The 23,488-nt window shown below is 34.9% G+C and overlaps 1 protein-coding gene across 2 annotated transcripts in view; it reads left to right on the forward strand.

The window, feature by feature from the left end:
• Positions 1-23,488, forward strand: part of LOC149568091 (ARM repeat superfamily protein) — a 338,742-nt gene that overhangs the window by 149,079 nt on the left and 166,175 nt on the right. For both annotated transcript variants that reach the window (XM_089821094.1, XM_089821095.1), the window contains exon 13: positions 3,553-3,622. In XM_089821094.1, coding sequence (XP_089677220.1) covers positions 3,553-3,622 — 70 coding nt within the window. The remainder of the gene's footprint in view (positions 1-3,552; positions 3,623-23,488) is intronic.

A 23,488-nucleotide genomic window follows, 5' to 3' on the forward strand; every position in this document is an offset into this window, starting at 1 on the left:
TCTCACAACCCACACTCAGCAAACACCCCTGCAACATCATGTCAAAAACAAGTTTTAGTTTTACGATGTCAAAAATGGTGTCAAAAATGGCGATGTAGTTTCCAGAAGCATAAATGGTAAAATAAACCCAAGTTCCCCAAAATTGAAGGAAACCATAGTGCATATGCCCACCTGTTCAACGCTTGTGCAACCAGTAAAATGCTGCCCCAAACCAATGTTTCCCTAAAACCCTGTGCTTCAACCTTGCACAAATGACTTCGATTTTTTCTCCCCACCAAAAACCTACCCAAAATACCTGCACGCAGAACCTCGGACCCGACAAGATTATTGATTTTGGAATAGTAATTTTGAGAATGGGAATGGCCTATTCTAATAACAAGTATTTTTAAGAATGGGTAAAAGCTCATTTTGGGGCTAAAATGAGTATACATATTCTTATACCCAATTCCAATTCCATGCACCAAACAATGAATTAAAATCATATTCTTTTTTTCTACGCCTATTCCACTTGTATTCCAGCAACCAAACGGGCCCTTAAGGAACTAGTGTTGTAATTGGAATCACAAAAGCTTCAATTATAAGAGAATATCAAGCACAAGACAATCACATCATGGGGGAACAAAGAAACTTGCAATATAAGTTCGCTCAATTTTTGGGCATGCTAACACAATCAAACACTAATAATGACTGACAACTACAAGGATATAGTATCAGAAATGGAAATCATTGCATCATCATTCAAACTTCATCTTGGCATATGGCTACAACTAATTCGAGGATATATGTCTAAAAAGCTACATAGAGCTAAGTGTAGCCGTAGAATACTCACCTAAAGAACATAAATGTCATCACCTAATGAGTAGAATTGAAAGACATCATTGCAAAATTGTATCAAGAGTTTCACCAGAATTGTCATTGGAAGCTTTGGGGGTCATTACAGCAAGGGAAGAGGGTAGGGAGTTGGACAGATGCAAGTTGTGGAACCCCATAAAGGTTAAATAAATAAATGATTATTACCCATTTAGTGAATTCTGAAAGCAAAATGACATTCGCGATTCTTCTCTACATCTTAATGTAATGTCACCTTTTTGAGACTTTATAATTAAATAATTACAATTTTAAGTTGTTGAAATATATGACAGCTTAATTAATTATTTATTAGAGAAATTTAAGTGACTTTATATGTCAACCAGAACTATAAAATAAAAAATCATTTTTTCTCAAGTTAAAAGACAAAGAAATGGAATGCCAAGAGACAAGCTGATGGGATGCAAAGAGTTACTTGAGAAAAGTATAAGTGGAGGATTGTCAAACAAGTGGCATGCAAGCAGATTTTCTGATGTCTAATGCAATTTTCTGAGTTGTAGTATATCTATTTTGTGAGTTTTCAATGCATAAATTTTTGCCTTGATATGAAGCAACATATGAAATAATAACAAATATATGTATTGGAATTAAAACCAGAAGTCTGACATAGTTTTGAACATCAAGGTTCTGTTATTGAATTCAGGGAATTTCAATGCAATGACATACCCAATTTTGCCTTCAACATTATGATGCATAAAAATAATTAACAAGGTATGGATGCTGATTACAACTTTGATTATGAATTAAATATAAATCTAACTTAACAGCAGAACCTTTGACGGTGAAACTAGGAGTCCAAAGCAAGCACTGAAACCCTATGCACAACATAGCAACAGAGTAGGCAGATACTCCTTTGCCCCTTCTTGGGCATGCATATCCGCGCATCTGAAACAGATATATATCTGATACAGCTTGGATACACATCGGATATTGTACCCACACAAGCACAAAAGACCATGATTTACTGTGTGATTTATTTTATAAAAAAATGTTGTAAATTTTCCTCAATTTGATTTAATTAAACTTTATTTCTGCATTTATTCTAAAATTGATATAAACAAAACGTACACCAAATGAGAAAGATGAAATGTTACCTATTTTAGTGATCCATTTTTTTGGGTTGTCTTTCAATTCAACTCTACTGTATTTGAAATATCGTAAATTGTTAAATTAACTTGTAGTATTTATGTAGCAATTATGTGTCTATATTGGTTTTGAAGTAACAAAAATCTCCTATAATACCTGAAGAAGTTGTGTTAAATATATGTATATGTTCTTTAATGAATATCATATCCAGCTGTATCCATATTGAGGATCTTAAAGAATGGCTCTATCTGTGTCATATCTGTATTTGTATCCATTTTCATGTCCATGAAACTTTGTTTAGCAGTGAATTACTATCAAGCCCTTGCTCAAATAACTCTGAACTTATCAAAAGCACTGTTCATGTCACTGTAGCAAGCCTTTAACATTCAAGAACTCTTTAGCCTTCACAAAATTCATGCCAAACACTAGTCATTCATGGTATTTTGAAAAATATTGTAAATAAACCTCCAAATCTAGAGCAATATGCCTTCCACCTACAGAAAAACTTCAAGCCCTAGCTGATATGATTATTCTTTTTTTGAACCCTAGCTGGTTGAAGCTCAAAATATTGTAAAACTTGCAAATATGCTCAATGATGAACTCTGGGTGGATTAGCCTCTCAATGTAGAGTTGGGTTTTGCTCAATCCTTTGATTTCTGAGGGTTTCTGTCTTCAACTTTCTGTAAATGAAATTCAAAGTTCTCAAGATTGTCAAAGAGAAAATAAATAAGCCAATTATATCAAATAACTTACTCAAATCTCCTTTTAGAACCCTCTCAAAATGTTTCCAGAAACCATATTTAAATTTCACATTATTATATTGATATATACTTGCATTCGACATTAATAATAAAAGTGACCCCTTTTATAACTCTAATTAATTTAACGTGTATTTATGAATTAATTGTGTATTCACTTTAAATCTCTCAATATTGGTACCTATCTCCTCTAAACACTCTGTTAAATTATTTAAAAGCATATAACTCCTTAGGTGCCAAAATTAAGTCACTTTATGAGAACTTAAAGTCACCTTAACCCACTTTTTGTCATCATATCATAAAATCATTTAGTACAATTATATTATGACAGTTGATCAAACTTAAATTATTCAACCAAAATCATTAAACCCTATGACAATTGCAATATCATGTCATGGGAATAATCCATCCACATTCCATATATAGATATGGTGCCAACTGATCACTCTAGTGACTTATTATAAATATTAAGTATCAACTAAACATCAATATTACTGCCTAAAAATACTAAGTTTGAGTCGAAGTGTCCTCAATGATCCTTGGAAGGCACACCACTAATGATTGATGAACACTAAAATAAGCGCTAAAAGGTTAGTTGAAGAGTCATAGGACACCCTAAAAATGTCCCCTGATCACCATGTTAGCTTATGGGGCCCAAAGTTATGGGAAAACATCTAGAAAAAGCCAATGACTTTAAAGGGGATATTACAACCTCTAATCTCGGTAGTTGGTGTTGCAGATAAAAATCATATTTTACTTTTCTAGAATTTTTGAATATCATTGTTCGCTAATTGATGTGATGAGAAAATTTTAAGTTACTCGTGTTTGTTCTCTTTTGTAGGAAACCAGGCAACACGAATGTTGTAGCAGGGATGATTAAAGCACTTGGGCAAGTGGTTACTAATATGCAGGTAGAGCTGTATATTGCAACTTTTCATGAATGTTGTCTTCTAGTTCTTATTTTTCAAAATTTCTTAGCTTAGAGTTTAGCCCCGCAATAAGTTGAACAATGAAAGATTGGAAGTCGTCTTGAGTATTTCACTAATTCCTTGAGGGGTTTTAACAAGTTAAAACTTTATTTAATAACATTATGAATTATTTTGAAATAATTGGATAAGTGATGTTGATGCCATGGATGGAAAATGGGTCGGGTTAAGGTGAATCCTGTCATTTTAGGTTTTGAAGGCACTTGGAGAGATAGGAAGGGAAAAATAAGATGATTTTGAAAATTTATTGTGTGACTACTTAAATGAAGAAAACTCAACATTACAAACAAATTAAACTACTGCTTATAATGTTTAAAACTATTCTTGGTTTGATGAGAGATTCTACATAAAAGTGTATTCTGGTTCAGACTTGTTAGATTGCTAAGATTTGTCTTTCCTACAATCCTTACACAGACGAATCTTTGAGTTTTTGTTACAATAATTAACATTTACTTTTTTGTGGTGCAATAAAATTGTGGGTCATCCTTCACAAGGATCCCTTATACTTATCACATGGTATTTCTTTGCATTCTTCCCTTCTATGGCTTTGCAAGAGTTATTTCCTCTTTGGCTTGGACTAGGTGATGCTTGTGGACACTATCTTGATGTTGACATTGCTTCATCCTTGTTCATCAGTTCCATAAGCAGACAAAATATAACTCATTTTTCCATCTTAACTTGGGGGAACACATAGCCTCCTTATTGCATATATTTTGTTCATTTCAAGTATGACAGATAGAGTACATTGGCATAACATAATTTTCTAGGGCCAGTTACTGTCCATTTTTATATAATTAGGATTGGCTGACTAGCATAACATTATTTTTAAAAATATCTGACCTACCTTGGCATATACCTATCTTAATCCCCATGGTGATAGATTCATTAATGTATGTGGAGCATAGATAACTGAAGCTTCACAACTTCAAAAGATGCCGATCCATTCATGAGGTATAAATGTACAAACACAGGAAAAGCTACTAGATATTGCAATCTTTTTGATAGGATTGACTAGCACATGACACTCAAACCTGGTAGACAATTCAATTATCAGTATCAGATTTCTACAATCCATTTGAAGTGTGTAATTCAATTTCTAATTCAATTTCGGGATTTGATTGTGTGAGTTTACTTAGCATCAACATTTCAGATCACACTTTGTGACCCATCATCAGGATGAGAGAATGCATGAATAAAATTATTGATTAGATTAATTTATTACTATGAAAAATTAAATAGACATGATAAAAAAATCAGATAGAAAATGATGACATATAAGGAATATAGCGTTGTAGTAGTTGTGAGATACCTAAAAAGAACAAAGTAGAGGATACAAATGACTTCAGGCCAATAGCCCTTTGTAATATTCTTGCATTATCTCATCTTGATGATGAATTATAGAATGTGAACTGAAACGTTGATGCTAAAAAAGCTTACACAATTGAATCCAAAAATTGAGTTACATAGAAAATTCAATTATTGCTTTTGTGTGATCCATGGAAAGAAACACAAAATCTTGGAAACGTAAATACACCCCCTTTTTGGTTTTGTTAGAAATATTTCTTGTCATCATTTTGGAATTGACGAGGACTCAAGTCTATTCGAGGTTTGAGTTTTTCTCTCTATTTATTTTGACAAGACCATCTTATTTATTTGATTCAATTTACCATGAGTGCAAGTATGGATAATACCCTCTCTAAACTGGGATCTAATTGTATTGTCTTAAAAGTTAGCATTTGTTAATTTGGTAGTTCAAATACTTATTAGGCCCCACTTTAGAAAAATCCTAGAAAATAGATGAATTTATGCACAAATTATTGTTTATTCCTCAAATTTATGTCCATTTATGATAATTTACTCTCTACCCCCAAAATCTTGGATGTAATCTTGATTAGAGATATCCTAGAATAGTTCAACCTCCACCCTAGCTTGAGTTTGAGGTCCACCTCAACCTATAGTAGTTTTGCTTAGGATCTCATATTACGATGTAATTGGTAAAATACTTGCTTGTTATTAATATAGACCGAGAAATAGTGCTTCGAGGCAAAAAAAATGGAAGACTGAGAAAATTTGAAGGATGACTCAGAAAAGAGCTCAAAAAACCCAAAAAGAATATGTTGTTGGTTTTTAGATACGTTGGCTTGAAAATTGAGGCACAAAAAACGAGGCACCAAGAGAAAACAGATGACAACCCATTTGATATCTCAAAAAACTCATGAAGAATTTGGAATCAAAATTGTTTTTTGACTTCAAAAATTAGGGTTTCGAAGAAAACCCTAGTCGATAGTCATGGAGTTCTTCATATGAAGAAAAATGGTGTCATGTCCCCAATTTCTACCCTTCTTTAGTGACAACATTTTTAGCAAGGTTGGTCTATTATCTGGTTCTCATAGGCCAGCAGAGCATAGAGGGAACCAACCCAGGGGCTTTGAGAGTCATGCATGAGCTTCCCAAGTAGTTTGGAGCAGTAGACAACAGTTTCCTACAATTTAGGAGGGATTCCTAATTTGTAGGGATTGACTAGGAGTGGTCTAGGAGGCATTTGGAGACCTCGGCGAACGTTTTCTAGACTTAGAGTGCATCTCCTATTTTTTAGGAGGAACTCCCAGTTCAGTGACAGTTCTCTCAGAGGTGCACACAGTAGGGGAGTCATTGGGACTCAATTTTGGTTGATTGGGGCTGTCTCCTACTTTTTAAGAGCATCCCTAGATTAAAGGGATGGACTGCTAGATGACCCATCTTGTCCGGCATCAGTCACAGACAGGTGACAAGGTCAGATTCATGTTTGATTGGTCATTTTGGGCCTTTTGGGACCATTTGGGAAATATTTTAATATATTTAAACATTTCCTAAGTTGGTGATTAAATAAATTAAAATAAGGTTAATAATATAACCATTTTGGAGTAATAAGGGGATTTTGGCTTCAGTTGATCAGGTACACCTATGTTTTATAGCTCGTTGGAAAGGTCTCGAATTATTATACATGATTTTTACTATTTGTAGACTTTTTGGTGCCTTCAGCTATGGAATTTTAATAAAGTAATGTTTTTCCTATAGCATGGATGACTTTAATTGGGAAAATGTTATTTTATTATATTTTATTTAAAGGGCAAAGTGTAATTTCCCTTTAGGGTTCAATTTACAATTGGAAGGGGATATAAGGAGATGGAGACCTAATTTATTATTATCTTTTGCATATTGAAAAACTTGTTTTTGTGAATTGGCTCTGAGAGAGCAATTCTTCATCTGGGACGCAAACCCCGGGTTCTGGATTGGCTGGGACGTAGCCCTCAACAGTTATTGGCATTGGATTCTTCAGACAGTGTGCGTTGCTATCAGGGATAGAGTACACCATTCTTTATTGTGGATTCAGGTTGCAGATTTATGGTTTTAGTGTTACAGATTGATTCTTTCAGCTGGGATGTGATTCCTTGTAGTCTTACGGCTGCCATTTGCAGCAGTTTGGCATCATTGTTGGATGTAAGATCCTTGGAACTGCTTTGGATTTATTATTTGGCTTTATAAATCAGAAATCTGCCTGGTACGATTTATAGCAATTCTAATTTGGCTCTATGTTCTTATTTATTTTCAATCTCCTCTTATGTTTATTGTTCATTATTCATTACTATTGTGAAAACTATCAAAAAACACAAAACAAAAACAAAACCTTTTGCTACTTCTGTCTATTCTCAAAGACCATCAAAAAAATCACAGGAAAATATAATTTATTAATTTAAAAACTACAGCAGATCAGCAAGGGCATCTATCAGGGATCTTTCAAATGGCGTTTGTAGAAGAGAACGACCATTTTTTTCGAAGAGGGGCGTTTATGGCTGGGGAGTGCAGAAACAAGACCAAAGATGGTGTTTTAAGTGCGCGAAGTGCATAAAACAGCTGCAAGAAAATCTGAAAAAAAACAAACTAAAAAACAAATGGCTCTACTTAGATGTGAGTTTTTGGGCACGTTCGGGGAGACCAGCAGCTCGCGATTTGTCCAAATCGCATGTATGGAGTGAATAGAAGAACAAATTGCATGTATTTGTCCAAAAAAAACAGACGTGATTTGTCCAAATTGCATTTTTCAGGCATAACTAGCTCAGGATTTTTGTAGACCAAGATGAACCGATAGGCATGCGATTTTTCTCACACCTTTGATGGTGTGGTTTGAATAGAGGAACCCTTGGATGGGTTTTAGAAAAATCTCAGAAATAATTTCAAAAATTTGTAGCAGATAATGTCAAAAGAAATTATCAAATTTTCAAAAAAATTTGAAGTATTGGCTCTGATACCATATTACTATGTAATTGGTAAAATACTTGCTTGTTATTAATAGAGACCGAGAGGTCTATATATAAAAAAAGAATAAAACGATGTTTTCTTAGGAAACGATCGTAAAGAATAGAAATATTCTATTTTGGCTAAGAGAAAGCTAAAAAGCTAACAGATAACTGCAACTAACTAAATATTAGAAACATTCTAATATTTACAATAGATTACAAATAGGTTACCATTAACTAATAATAGATGTTTATCTATTATTGTAATATCCTAGACCTATTTTTGGGCTTTTCATTATTTTCTTGGCTAGTACAATTGGCCCTATTGATTTTGATCTTAAAACAATTATAAAATGCAGATTTCTCATTTCATTTCATCATTTATGATAACATACTTGACCTTTATGATCTATTATTCAAGCCATCATTGGAAGGAGAGATTTAGATGTGCATTCAAGGTATTTATGCCAATCAAGTAAGGATTCATTAAGGCCCTCATTTCATTTCATCAATCATGCATTTCCTTCTATAGATACATCTACATTCTTCATTGAAGATAATAGAGGCAATCATCAAGGATGGAGATGTACATTCATCAACATTACACAAGCAGAGAAGAATTCACTTTTCAAGTATTGGAGCGTAATTATATCTATGGATCTCTGATTTGGTACATATGGATCCTTTTCATTTGTGAAGAAATACTACATCATACATTTACATTAAATCTTTATGGATTATAGATTTGTCTCTATCCATACAGATTTGATATGTACGGTAACTATTTACATATTGTTTTACTTTTATATGCTTTCGCATTTTAAGGTTAATTTCTGCATGGGATATTAATGAAGGAAAAAACTCAAATTTTGTGATGAGGAAAAAAAATTAAATTTTGTCTATGATAACTTTGTAAGGTTAAGGATTTGTACAATAATTAACATTTCTTTTTTGCAGTTTTTGGCTCAGCAAGGAGATAGATTTAGAAGAGCCACACCGTATCACACAAAAATGAGGGATAGAGCCACTGAGCAGACACCAATTTCTTTGGAATTAGAAGCAGTATGTAATGTATTTGGCATTTCTCAACCACAAGAAGTGGATGATAAGGAAACTTTGAAAGAGAAATAAATACCAATTCAAAAAATACTGGAATTTGATGATGCAGGGGAGTTCAAACAAGAAGTGCAATCTGAAGACACAAAGCACCAGGAAGGGTTGAATACGATGAGAAAGGATGAGATTCTAGGATTTGTTAAAACTGTCCCGATAAGCAAAAGAATCTAGACTGGAAAATCCTTAAGGAAAGGATGAGGAAGGAAATCTTTATCAGAGCTTATAATGAAAGATGGAGCTGCTGAGGATCAGACTAAAATAACTTCTATACTGAATTAAGTTAGGGCAAAATTGTTCCCTAGGAGCCATGATGTTTCTAGCATGGAATGATGGGGGCATGAACACCCCTAACAACACTGTTTAGTTAAACATCATATTTTTCAACAAAAGCTGAAATCGTAATGCTTCAAGAGACAAAGTTGAACAAAGAAGAAATGTGAACATCCAAAATGAAACTAGGAAATTGGAATGTTGATCTGGTTCAAGAAAAGGATTCTTTGGTTTCTTTTGGAGGATTAGCAATTTAATGGAATTTAGGAAGATTATAATTTGAAAATCTAATTGAAAGAAGCCATTGGCAGGGTGGAGTAATAAGAAGCATTTGTTGCAGTCTTAGTTTTGTTTATAGAAATGTGTATGAGCTAATATTTGACATCAAGAAAAAGTGGTGCGAGGTGAAATAGAAAATGTAATACAGCAAATCCCATTTCAAAACACAACCATAGGAGGAGATTTTAATGCCATTCTCCACTTGTTAGCCAAAGGGGGAGGAATCCAAAAAAATATCTCAATCACAAATTGATTTGAGAAATTGGGTTAACATAAATATTCTTTTGTAAATGAAAACATAAAATAAAATATGTGTAATAATAGAAGATTAAGGCTTAGTCATAAATTGGAAAATTTCAAGCAGAAATTAATAAAATGGAATAGAGGACACTTACACACTATCTTTTCAATAGTACCCAATATACAAGAAGCAATAGAGAAGGTAAACAAAGAAGTTATTCAATGGAGGATGGATCAGAATAAATTCTTAAAAGAAAACGATCTTCTAAATGAGTTGGATGAGGTGTTCGCAAAAAAGAGATCTTTAGTAGATGGAAGTCGAGAAGTATATTTAGCAAACAAGGAGAAAAATTCTAAGTTCTTTCATAATAGCACAAACCAAAGGGGGAACATAAACATAATCCTTAAGCTTGGAAATGGAGATGCCAGCATTCCAGATAATATAGAGGAGCTAACTAAAGAAATAATCCCATTTTTCAATAATATTTTATATTTTGGATGGATATAATCTCACTCAAAAAAACCCGTCGATGAATATACCTAAAATAATATCGGATGATCAAACCAAGACGGTCACAAGAAAGTTTACACCTTATGAGAAAGAAACTACACTCAAATAGTTACATCCAAATAAAGCACCATGGTTGGGTGGGTTCGCGACTTGTATTTTTCAGAAATGTTTGCATATTGTAGGAGAAGAGATGGTTGAGGCACTTGAAAGTACAACAAACTTAGGAAGGTTCTATAAGAACCCTTACCTACACTTGTTACCTTTCTAAATTGAATAACTTTTCATTATTGTTGCTCAACTATATTACATGTAGTGTCTCCTTTTTGGGATTGTAATACAATGGTGGATGGAGGGACCTCAGTGAGATTTGTCCGAGCGTGCATAAAGAGTAAGCTCAACAGAAATACAATAGGGAATAGAGAGAGCAATGCTGGATCCACCTTTATTCAATAGGAAATCAAAATACAATCAATTGGCAACATACATGCCCTCATTCATGCCAGACGAATATGCCTATTTGCTTAAAAACTTCAAAGATTGATTTTGAATCCTAGTCTTAGGCTTAAAAGCTATAGAGATTGATTTTGAATCCGATCTTCCTACTAAGTCTTACAACTACCAAGTCACTTTCTACTCAAGAGATCCATCACATTGCATATATAGGCATCATGACACAGAGGTCAGCCTTGAGATCCATAATGTTTCCCCAGAGTAGGAAACATATTACATAGTACACCAAGTAGGTCAAGGAACTTATCACATAAATCGTTTGAGAGCATGTGGTTTTGGATTTAGGTCCTCACATGATCCAAGAACATAGTTAGATGTGTCACCAAAGATCACAAGCCGTAGAATTCCATTGCAAATCGAATTTCCACAATCAGGTCCAAGCATAGATAAGAATACACTACCCAAGAGAGAACAATTCATAACTTGAGCAACATAGGTCCAAAATGTTGTGAACCTAGGAACATGGTCCAAGATAGGTGTCTTGGACATACTCAGGTCATTGCAAATGCTACCTTGACGATATGAAGAACCGTTTGATTGATCTCCTAGACTGTACAAAATGACACAAACTAGAAACACAATATTTTTGGTTCATGCAAGATTGCTCCAAACCCAAGATGCTCTTGCATTACACACTTCGGGTTGATAAGAAAGCAATTCTCTCACTTTGCAATATGAGAAGAATCAAGATGATCTAACTCAACTTGAGAAATCCATGAAGAACATTAACATGGTTATTCCTCCCATTTAATCAAATTCTCTTTGTACTCTTGTAATGTCCCCGTTTTTGGCCAGTTTGTGTGGTTGATAGTGTTAGCTCATCATAGCGACCCTCATGAGTTGACAGGGCATTTTGGGGGTCTCAGTTATGGATTTACTATTTATAGGAAGTCTATTTTTAGTAGTTGCCATTCTTGGCAATGCAAGGGGTGGCTTGGCAGTTGGTCGTCAGTTGCGGTTGATCAGGCTAATAATTGCATGAGCTCCTATTTATTTATTATTCATTGAATTGCATTATTATAATAATGTTTATATTGTTATAATAATGACTTTTAGAGATATTTCTAAAAGGGCAAGTTGGAAAGTTTCTAGTGTTGAGTTCTTTTGGGAAATTTTCGCATTTTCTGAAGTGGAGTTTTATAGAAACTTTTACCAATGAAAGCTTATAAATGAGAGCTCATTTCATTGGGAAAGGCACGCATGATTTTATATTTGATTTTGTGCCTTTGTGGCTTTTTCCTGGGTTCTTAACTGTATGCCCTTGTTGATATATAAGGGTTGAAAATTCTGAGAATTGCACTAGCAATTTAGCTGCTGAGGTATAGCTAAGATTGCCTAACTTCTCTACTTTTCATCACTGTAGCTAAGAAGTGTTTTTTCATTCCATTGCTGAAGTATAGTGGATTGGATATTCGTTTGCACAATTTCCTTCTGTGTATATTGTGTCTTGGAGATTGGTTTGTGATTACTGCTTGGATAATCAGGAGAATTGAATTTGCTCATCCATTTTGGAGACGACATTCTAGAAATTCGATTTGTTACTGAAGGCTGCCCATTAACATTCAATGATAGCGTCCCATATAGTAATAGTTGCCTGGGCAATCTTAGAGTTGAAATTCAGCTACCAAAGAGCTAAACGACATTGGTTTCAAGACCTGCAATATACTGTGACACGTTTGGGGACTCCAACCTTCAGTATGTGGTACATGTTGGCAATGTGCTGATATATTATGGGAGTGACGTTACAGCCCATTGCACATCAACTACTCCAATGTTTTGCATTTTCTGAGGACAGCCAAGGATATTAGTCATTGCGGCTGAGTTTGGCAGTAAGGGAAGTCATTTTGGTGGCATGATTTGGCAAATTACCTACAGCCAGGTGCCATTGTCGAAATATATATTTTTGGTTTGTTGTTCTTCATATTAAATGCAAAGAATCTGTTTCGAGTTATAGTCGGAATTCATTATATTATTTCAAACTTCTTATAATTGTTATCACTTATCAACTGGAGAAAATTCAATATAAATTGGAAAACAATTAAATATTGCAAATAAGAGTTTATGCATCATTAATTCAAATTGGGAGCCAGTTCGGGTTTTTACAACTCTTTACCTCTTGTATTCTTTCCAACTTTGCTATTCAAACTTTCCTCTATCCTATACGACTGCTTCTTAGGATGTTGTTGCTTCACATCTTAATCATCGTCCAAAATGGAATGAGCTTCATGATACTCATACAAGTTTGCAATGTTGAATATAGGTGAAATATCCATATTTTGAAGTAACTCCACTTCATAAGCATTTCCAGAATCCAATTTCTTCAAGATCTTACAAGGTCTAAACTTCATCTTTAATTTTTTATAAGTCCTATTGGAAATCATTCCTTTTTCAAATGAACCATAACTTTATCTCCTTCTAAGAAATCCTTACTTCTTCTAGTCCTATTGGCATCTCCTTATAACTCGATTCGTACTTTCTAAATGATGCTTAACTTCCTCATGTAATGACTTAATAAAATTTCCAAATTCCTCTGCTTCAACACTCCTTTATTCTCCTTCATAGGATCCCTTAGCTTCAAACTCTATTAGCACTCATTCTAGTAACTATTTTAAAGGGTGTCTTTTTTGTGCTGCTCCTAGTCGCTTAACTGTTATATGCAAACTCTGCTTGTGCTAAAATCAAATCCCAATTAGTAGGCTTATTTCCATCCTATCTAAGATTATAGCTGTAATAAAGACCTTTATCTCTAATTCTGCTAGATGTTGAAATTGAGATATTACCTATGTACTGTGTTTAAGTTGGAGAAGATATTTATGATAATATTTGAGATAATATTATATGTGAGACATGTGACATGCAAAGACTTGTGCATTGTGGAAATATGAAGAGACTTGTATATGGAATTTGAAGAGACCTTCAAATGTGATATGAAAAGTCTCTCAATCGTGTGTGTGTGTGTGTGTGTGTGTGATTTTATTGTAGTAAAATGGAAATCATTGTACTTGGACACATTAATTATGAAGGAAAGTCTATATAATCAATGAAAGGTAAATCTTTTTGAACATGTGGTGGGAGTTTTTTATATTTTTCATACATGTCGAGCATTTCTACCCTTATATCAGGCTGAATTTTTTTGGATAACTGCCGTTGCAACTTAACAAGATCTTGTTAGCATGAATGCTGATGGTATTCCTATGGGGGAGTATCCTAGTAGTGTTGGAGACATGATTCAATGGTTGTGTGTTGCATTCATGACAGAGTTTGTCATTGATGTCAATGTACCGGTTATTCTATGAAGATTGACAGAGAGGAAGACAATTTAAGAATTGAAGATCAGCTTATGCATACGTGGGATTATGTCCTAGAGTATGTCTAGATGCTACAGTTAAGAGCGTGTATGGAAATCTGAAGACTGGAGAGAGTTATGAAGGATTTAGTGAAGGCAACTTTCAGACAACGTCCTTAGAAAGTGGGTACTAATTTTTGGATTATATCTCCTAATAGATATGGAATCTGGTTGAGCGAACTTAGACAGAGGTTGGAGACATGCTGAAGATGCTTTGGTTAATCACACATAATCAGATGATCAACGAGTATGAGATGAAGACTATGAGCAGACAGATTACTTGTAATTGTGAAAAGATGTAATATTTTATTGTAACGTGTATTATAATATCTTAAGTTGGTCCTATATCATTATTGTAAATTGGGAAAACCCCATGGATGACTCAATAATTTGTTTTAGGACTTAGTATAAAGGAAAGATGTTTTCCTTGGTTGTAATCATCAGTGAGATCATTTTGTGATATGGGAACTTAAGTGGGATATCCAGTGCAAATTCGGTCATATCTATTTGATGTATTGTGGGAACTTACATGCAAATATCTTTTGGATCAGAGAAGTGATTGGTGCAGTTGGGGCACGATGAGCTTACAAGGAACTGTATTTGGCAAGATAAGTTGTTGGATAGGTTGTGATGTATACTTGTATTATTGAGTAAGGATAGTACTGAAGTTGTTTGGACAGTGGGTCCATCGATCTTCCTTTCAACTATTAACAGGGTTGGCACAACTCCTAATAGGGTTGGAATCTCCTAACAGGGATTCAAAGTCTTCTAACTTGGACTCATATGTACTAATTGTATTTTGTTGACTCCTAACAGGGTCCATCCTTTCACAAGGAACTTTTATATTAGTATGTGATCTTGTGGGTACCATCCCCATTGGGGTTTTCCCTCTGATTAAGGGTTGACCTAGTTGACAGAACTGGTGTTATAGTGTATGGTTATCTTTCTATGGTTGTTGCATCTGCTGCCATTTATTTTCCCCATCTTAATGAAAATCTTTGATTTTGGTCTTTACTACTGAGAAATGAACTCCTTTTGCGAATGACCTTTTTAATAACTATAATACTCGCTCTCAATTCTCAGTTTAGAGTCAAGCACATTTTGTCAAATGATATGCATTCTAAGATTGTTCTTGCAGAATACAACTGCCTAAACTGCTCCATAAATACGAGTATTAATATTCCCAGCTAAAATTAAGCTATCACCTTGTTTGAACTAAATAACTTCACAAGACTATAAACACAATAGTACTCAACCCTATCAACACCTATATCTTTGACTTGCACCAGAAAATATAGCAATGACTTGTTAATATACTGCAATACTAAACATGCGATTCTGTCTACAACCATACTTAAAGATAATCGTTCACACAATCTCTGATAGAGAACTGGAAGTTTGGGAAACTTACCCACACATTAACACTGGTAGACTAGATATGTTGCCTAGAAGAGTTTTGTGCCAAAATGGTTGCTCTTGTTATCATGCTCTTGGTTCTGATCATGGTGTTGTTTATATCACTTCATAGTTTTGATCATGCTCCTGATTATAGCACAATCAATGCCAGATGTTGCAATTCATGCTGTTCCAACTTTTGCAGATTGGAATATGCTGGACCTTAGTGGACGACAACAAAGTATTGTGTGGCTTCAAAAGAGATAGGTAACAAAACTTGGTGACTTTGTTGTATCAGATCTTTCTTCATGGTGAACTCAACAAAGGCATCAAAAGATGGTAGTTGTACGACTTGTGAAGAAGTATATGAATCAGAAACTTATCAAAATATCCGGAAGGCGACAATATATAGAGAGATAGCTACATGATACCTCCAAACTGTAATCTTTTACTATCATCGTCATGTGTGCTTTCTTGTAGCTGTATAGGGAATCCCCAATAGCTTCTTAGTGTCTCGACACAATTAGTTCAGACAGAGTGTTGAATAATACTGGACAAAGCAAGATAATACCACCAGTTCTGAAAGCTTCGCATCCTATCTAATAATATGCCCATGCCAAACTCCCAAAATTATATATGGCTTAGAGATCTGGACATTGATATTGAATGGACGACATCGGAAAATGCTTCTATCGTCCCCTTTGATAATTATTTCATTATGACAATAATTCTTTTACATTCACGACACCAACTAGTCAAGAATACGATTTTTAGCACTCATCCAATCTTTCAAGAAGATTGCGATTTACACAACCCTTCCTACTTAAGATGATCTACCTTTGTAAATATTAATCATTACAATTAAAATAAATGCCTCCATGTCTGAATAAATGTTGCTGATGTCTTCTAAGGTATTGTAGAGGATATATCAAAGTTTTTCAAGAAAACTATTATAAAAGTCGTAAATGAATACTAGGCGTGTGAAATATATATCCCAAGCTTGCTCGACTCCAATTTTTTAACATGACAAAGCCTTCATTAGTACATCCACCAAATAACAAATAAAGCTTTTGTTTTAAAATAAAGTCTTGATACCATTTAGCTTCAAACACTAATAGTTTGCTCAAAGCAATTTAAAACATGTGAACATCACCTAATGAAACCGCCACCCATATTATTAAATAATTTGACCTAATATTTGAAATTTATCTTTCACGACAAATGTAAATATCCTTGAGGCAATGACACAATATTTACTTCGCAATCCATGAAATAATGTCCTAAAAAATAATAAATTGTCCTGCAAATGAAACTTATAAACCAATTTCAAAAATTGATCACCATCTAAGTTCTTGGTAAATATATGCCTTTCAATATATTTCCCAATGTCCAGTCTTCAAAGGAATACTCAAATTTGAATGAAACCTTATGTTCTGCAACGACAATATGAAATGAAATCTTAAAGATCTCCATGACTGAATACACAGGCTGTGATTGTACGTTTCAGACTATACCCAATAGGATTACAAATACCACTGCAACATCCCTAAACCGGATATTTTCTCAAAACCCTCAATAAAATCTTAGAATTTTTAAAACAAATAAATTTATCCAATGATTTTTCAGATTTTACCAGCAAAACCCCAAGAAATAGAAAGACAAAAGAAATCTCAAAATATTATTGCAGTAAATCTCTAGCAGAAGTACATTTTCAAAAATAGTGTTTCATTGAAAATTTTCAGCAAAATGACCAAGAAATTGAATCACATATACAGTAACTACAGCAGGATTGGATAACAAAAAAGATGAATTTGGAATACTATGTGACATAGTGGCACACTGTCTCCAACTGACTATGTGTTTCCATCCACTACCCAAGCTTGAGGGTTTCTGTCCTCTCACCTGCTAAAAGCTGAAGCTTTCGAAATTAACTCTTCAAGAGAGTAAGTGAAATCCAAATCACAAAACCAAGTAGTTGAAATGAGCTCTTTTTCCTTTTGAAACAACCCGGTGACCCTTTACATTCTCCTCTCAGTTTCTTTGTTTTCTTTTTAAAATAATACTTTTTCCACTGAGGAAATAAAGTGCCCATTATAACAAAGTGAGAATTAATAATGTGAACTCATATTATGAAGTCACCTTATTAATTAATCAATTAAATCTTTAGTAGTAAAATCTCTAATCAGATGGACCCGGGTATGCATGTGCAATAGCTTGTTGGAAAGGTCTCGACAAGACACTCGTAGTCCAACCCTAAAAAGTCAAGAATATTGAGCTTGTTGACTTACTAAAAATAATATCTGGAAACCCCATTGTAACAACTGTGATTTGCTTGCAACTGAGACCACTTAGGCCTAAAATTGCTATGATCTTATAGAAACCTCGTTTGCCTATGGCCCCAAGGCAAAAGAAGCTAATGACGCACAAAACTCATTGTCCTAGAAAAGGAGACATGACATCATGCGATGCTTGGATGAAGGATATGTTTATGACCTCAAGTTTGTAGGGGAGGCTTTAGGGGGGATAAATCTAGGGATTGGCATTATTCCTTGATAACCTTTCCTCTATAGTTGGCTTTAGTTGAGACCTAAATGGGAATAAGGGTTATGAAAGAGTTAAGAGGTCTGATAAGTTTTAATTAATACATACTATCCTTGAATATGTACAACACCACTCGCAAAAATTTAGTTCTATATTTTATGGAATAAGTACGAAAATCCAAATTCTCTTGCAATTATCCCAAATTATGATTCAAGTTGAATAACTAGTAAGGCACATAGTCTCTAACCAAACACTCTTAGACTTAATAAAAGCACCTACAACTGAAGTCCAAAGTCTTCAGTTCTAAGTAATTCCAGCCACTAACAACTATAACAATTTGTCCCTTTCTAGTACAAAGTCTTTAAAGGTTCAAATTGGCTCTGAATGCAATAGACAACTCAAAGTCTACATAATTGAATTCAAATCCCCCTTGAACAAAGCATTAAATTTTACAATCAACCAAAGAAAATTCATCATATAACAATTTGAATTGGAACAAAATCTTGAAACATCCTGCCCCTTTTGTTGAAAGCAATCTGATCTACATCCAATTACAAAGTCTTAGAGTGCACAATAGAAATAGGCAAAATTTTATCACCCTGCCAAAAGATGATTATTTACAGTGAACTCCCTCTATATATAAAAAAAAGAGAGAAAGGTGGAGAGAAGGGTAAACTGTCAACCACCTTGACTTATTCAAAAAGAAACTCCTAACTAACTTTGACTAATTCAAAGTTGCATGCCTAATGTAGTTGCAGCTTGATTACATGTTACAACTTTGCATGTGATACTATCACATGCAATTATGGTTTGCTTTCCATTACATGTAACATGTCGACTACAAATTAGAAATACATTATAAAAATATTCGAAGTGCCTGACAAGACACAACTTTTGTTATATCATGCTTTATTGGTCTTCATGCTGTTAGAAGACACCCAATGTTTTACGATTGTTGTGCTCAGGTTTGGTGGAAGCATCTCAAACTAGAATATGAATATGCATTCTTGATTGTTCCATTGACTAATTTTGTCTTGAAAGCACTCTATGCTTGTAAGCATTCTTTCACCTCCTTGTAGGCTCCTTTATGTGATCATGATTGTTTTGTGTCCTTTCTTGTTTATATGCATAAAACTACTTTAAATGGGGGAAAACTTAAGAACGAGTTTTTCTGGGAGCATTGAATATGGAGTACAGCTGGAAACTTTTGGGATAGTGAATAGATATAGGCATTTAAGCTCAAAATATGCACTTATATAGTGTGAAAACTCCAAAAATGGGCTTTTGGAGGGCAATAGCATTTGCAGACAGCAAGCTTTATGCGTGGAAAATGGGCAGCTTAACATCTACTTATAATGAATTATTATGTTTTCATCATGAGCAAGTTTGTAAGCAACCACCATCACGAGTTTTAAGTCACATAGGAATGATATAACAAGCACAGGTAAAGTGCGTGCAAGCATGAAAGTGGGCTTTGTGGATGTAAAAGGATGTTGCAATGTGAGCTTGCTTTCCTTGGTTGTTTCTTTCAAGAATGAGTTTTTTAATCCCAACTGCCTATACAAGCAAGATGAGACACTTGCATATTCAACTTAGAGAATTTAGACATAAGACAGAAGGAGCACATCATATACATTATGCAAATCTGAAAATTGAAATGAAAAGAGTTGCATAATCAAGAGGACAAATATATAGAACAAAGCCCTATGAAAATGGCAAAGAATCATACCTTTTTCCTCAAGAAGCAAGGGAAGAAGTCTTTTAATCTCTTGCAAAGAATCTGAAAATGAAACCAAAGAGATTTCTTGGATTTAGAATGATTGCTAGTAAAGAGTCATTGTAATGTCCCCTTTTTCCGGGACATTAAAAATTGATAGACCAATCCAATTTATGACCTTTGACAAGTTAATATAGAATTATTAAATCATTTTTAGTTAAAGGAGAGTGAATAAGAGGCAAGTGGCATGAGGGAAGGGGACAAGAATACAAAAGCTGAAGAGTCAAAGGTTGGATCTTTAAAAGGCAGAGGAGAAGCTCATTTCTTCATGCTTGGTTTATAATTCAGATTTCAGTTTCTCTCTTGAGAGAGTTATTTGAAAAGCTTCAGCTTTCATCTAGCTTGATGACGTAAATGCTCGTGCCGGTAGTCAGTGGACGCAAACCCATTGTCCATGGAGACGTCACACTAGGTGTCTCACATGCGCTTACAAGTGCTTTTCTTAGTATTCCAATTTGACTGTAAAATTGTATTTAGGATTGGATTTTGAATGCAAGTTATTGTATTGCTGATGTATAATGCAATAACATATTCTAAGGTATTTTATGAGAATCTGCTGATTTATATTGTTGGGTCATAATGCATCTTCATATGTTTATGTTCGAAAAATTAGCTTGAGATAAAATTGGGCCAATATCCATTTGGGGATATTTTAGTGGTATTAGAGCAATGTATTCTGCTAGCCTATAGGGTTAAGTTGCTTGTAGGGTTAAAGTTTAAGAGAGAATATATTTATAGCTTTCAACAATGATGTGATTCTAATATATGTCATCGGTTGTTACTTGTTTTAATATTTTGAAGACCCAAAATTAAACGTGGCCAAGAAAAGGTATACTGTATTCATTCCAGACAAATAAAATTGTCTTCGAATTTTTTTTTTTGGGTGCAAGTTGGGGAGATAATTTATTTTACCAGGTTACCTAATGTTTTTAGTTTGGAGGGATAAGGTTTAATCTGGAAATTTTATCGAAAATATACGGGCCTCTTTAATGAGATTCGTATAGTGCTCCGTAAGATTATGAAGGAAAATAAGAGCTTGGCAATCTTCATATTGCTGTGTGAAATTAATAAAAAATAGTGAGCAGTTCAGGGTGCTTTGAGGCCATGTAATGCCCCGCTCAGAGATCCTTGGAACAAGGATAAATTAAAGCCAATACATTTTTTTATAGAACCAAGCATGGATTCAAACAACATCGACATACAACCAATCAAAAGATCACAATGAAAAACTTAACCAAGTAATCCAAACAACCAACGATATCCAAGTGTCACTACTTACCAATGCATTCAAAACTAACTATGAAAGTTTTGTTAGTGTAGTTTTTTATTTTTCCTATTTTGCTAGATTTTTCCTACACTTTTTAATAATCTCGCTTAGGTTAATAAAGCATGTCTTATTAGGTGAATGGTTGTGAGGTGTCACCTTCCTACATGTGAGCATCCATTAGCTATCTTGGGAAGATACTTTGCTATCTATAGTCCGATAGATGGTTGCTCCTCATTGGTTGGTGTTGCCACCTCCTCCCTCTTCCTAGCCTATATGAGCATGCTACTTGGCTTGTATTTGCATCTCTTGTTTTTGCATCCTCTTAATGCTATTTTGCTTCTAGCATTTGCATTACTCTCTTGGAGACTAACTCTGTGTTGCTATTTTGATTTTGTATCATTTGCATTCATAGTTTAGATATTTATTCTTTGCACTAGTTTTCAGGGTTATTAATCTTTTCAGATTTTAACAAGTTTAACAAACAAGAAACTCTTAATCTCCGATCTGTCGGGACCTAGGAAGGTACGCAATCCAACAGTTATGCAAAACACCCAAACACGCTTCTTGATGATGCACGAAAACGCTCCTTGTCTTCCGTGCAAGGAAGTAGAAAAAGCCAGACTTGCGCGAACAAGTACTATGCCCCGCATGAGGAAGCTCACCACCATGTGAGGAAACTCTCCTCGATGTGAGGAAACACAACTGGGAGAGAGAGTACCTGGCCACGCAAGCCAATACTTTCTCGCGCAAGAAAAGACCAGGCTGCGCGCGAGAGTGTGCACTCTTGCGCGAGCAACTGGCAAGGCCCGCACAAGAGAATCCTTTCCTCATGCGAAGAAACACATCTTTGGGGCAAAAAAGGATGAAATCAATTATAAAAAACATAAATGGAAATACGGTAAGAATGATTCCTCCACATCGGATACTACCGGAAACACATGAATCGAGGCTCAGACACTTGAAAACATGGAAATGAAAATGGAGAAAATAAACATTTAACCATCCAACCCATAGCATTAAGTGTACTCATGCGGAAGATTAACATTGCAGTAAACATACATGTGCATATATCAACTATTCCAATAAAGTGAAATAACATAAACCACATGGAAACATACTCCAAAAGATATGGAGAACCATGTGAGCATCCAACTCCAGAACTGAACATGGAGAAAGGACAACACTGTATGTCAGTGCCCAGCAGTGGTAAAGGTAGCTACGCCTCCCAACCACGTGGAACTCGTAGCCCCACTCTAGTTGTGCTGATGGAGATAGTGATCCGACCTCAAAAGCACACAAACAATCATCCATGGTTAACACTCACGCCAAATAGTACAGAGGATTGAAACCAAGATCATGAGAAAATGCAATACAACAGATCCTGGTCAGACACTCTATGGGTCTACTATGTAGGGACTCTAGTGGAGAGTAGATCGCTTGGCATTAAACATCATATGGAAATTCTCCCTCAAGAGGCCATAGTGCTATGTGCTCGGATGAAGCATGCAAACATTAGGCCCATCGGTTTCGGGAGGCCATAGTGCTATGTCCCTAGATGAAGCGTGCAAACATTTGGCCCTCGGATAAACCGACGGGCACATACCTTCTGGTGAGCTGTATAGGTACGCAACATTTTCTTATCTTAGTTAATTACCCATGAATTCATTTAGTTATCTCTTATTATAAACTTCTTCATGTATACCTTCTCGGGAACATGACTTGGGGTTACGAGAGAAGCCCCTCCAGTTGTCTACCCTACATACCCATGCTCATCATATGATGAGTGCCCATAGGTAATGCAATTTCCCAAGCCAACCCCAATGAACATAGCTCAACCGAAAGTAATTGAGAGTTCGGGTCGCGAAAGAACCCGACAAGTGCATGCTCACGTGCTTGTGTATGGGCACACCAACTACATGATGATCATAAACAAGGGCTGGATGAGAAACAAATAAAATACCAAGTATCAAATTACTCAACCAAGCACGTGGCCGAGAGTACGGATTTGACACGAATCCCAAGGTGAGAAGAAACATTTATGGTCGGATTGGATTCCTCACGGATAATTCGGGTTAACGACCAACATCAGTGCCAAGAAACACAAGAAAACTCAGTGGCACACAAATCGAGGCAAAGTCAAAATTGCCCAAAAACTAACATTGATGTAATGTCCCCATTTTGGAGGAGTTAATTATTTATAAAGTTATCAAATAAATAAATATTAAAAGGTAACTTTATATTTAATTAATTTAATAAAGTGAC

The sequence above is a fragment of the Cupressus sempervirens genome, chromosome 3, assembly GCF_028749045.1.
Source record: "Cupressus sempervirens isolate cs-2001-9-10 chromosome 3, ASM2874904v1, whole genome shotgun sequence".
NCBI lineage: Eukaryota > Viridiplantae > Streptophyta > Pinopsida > Cupressales > Cupressaceae > Cupressus > Cupressus sempervirens.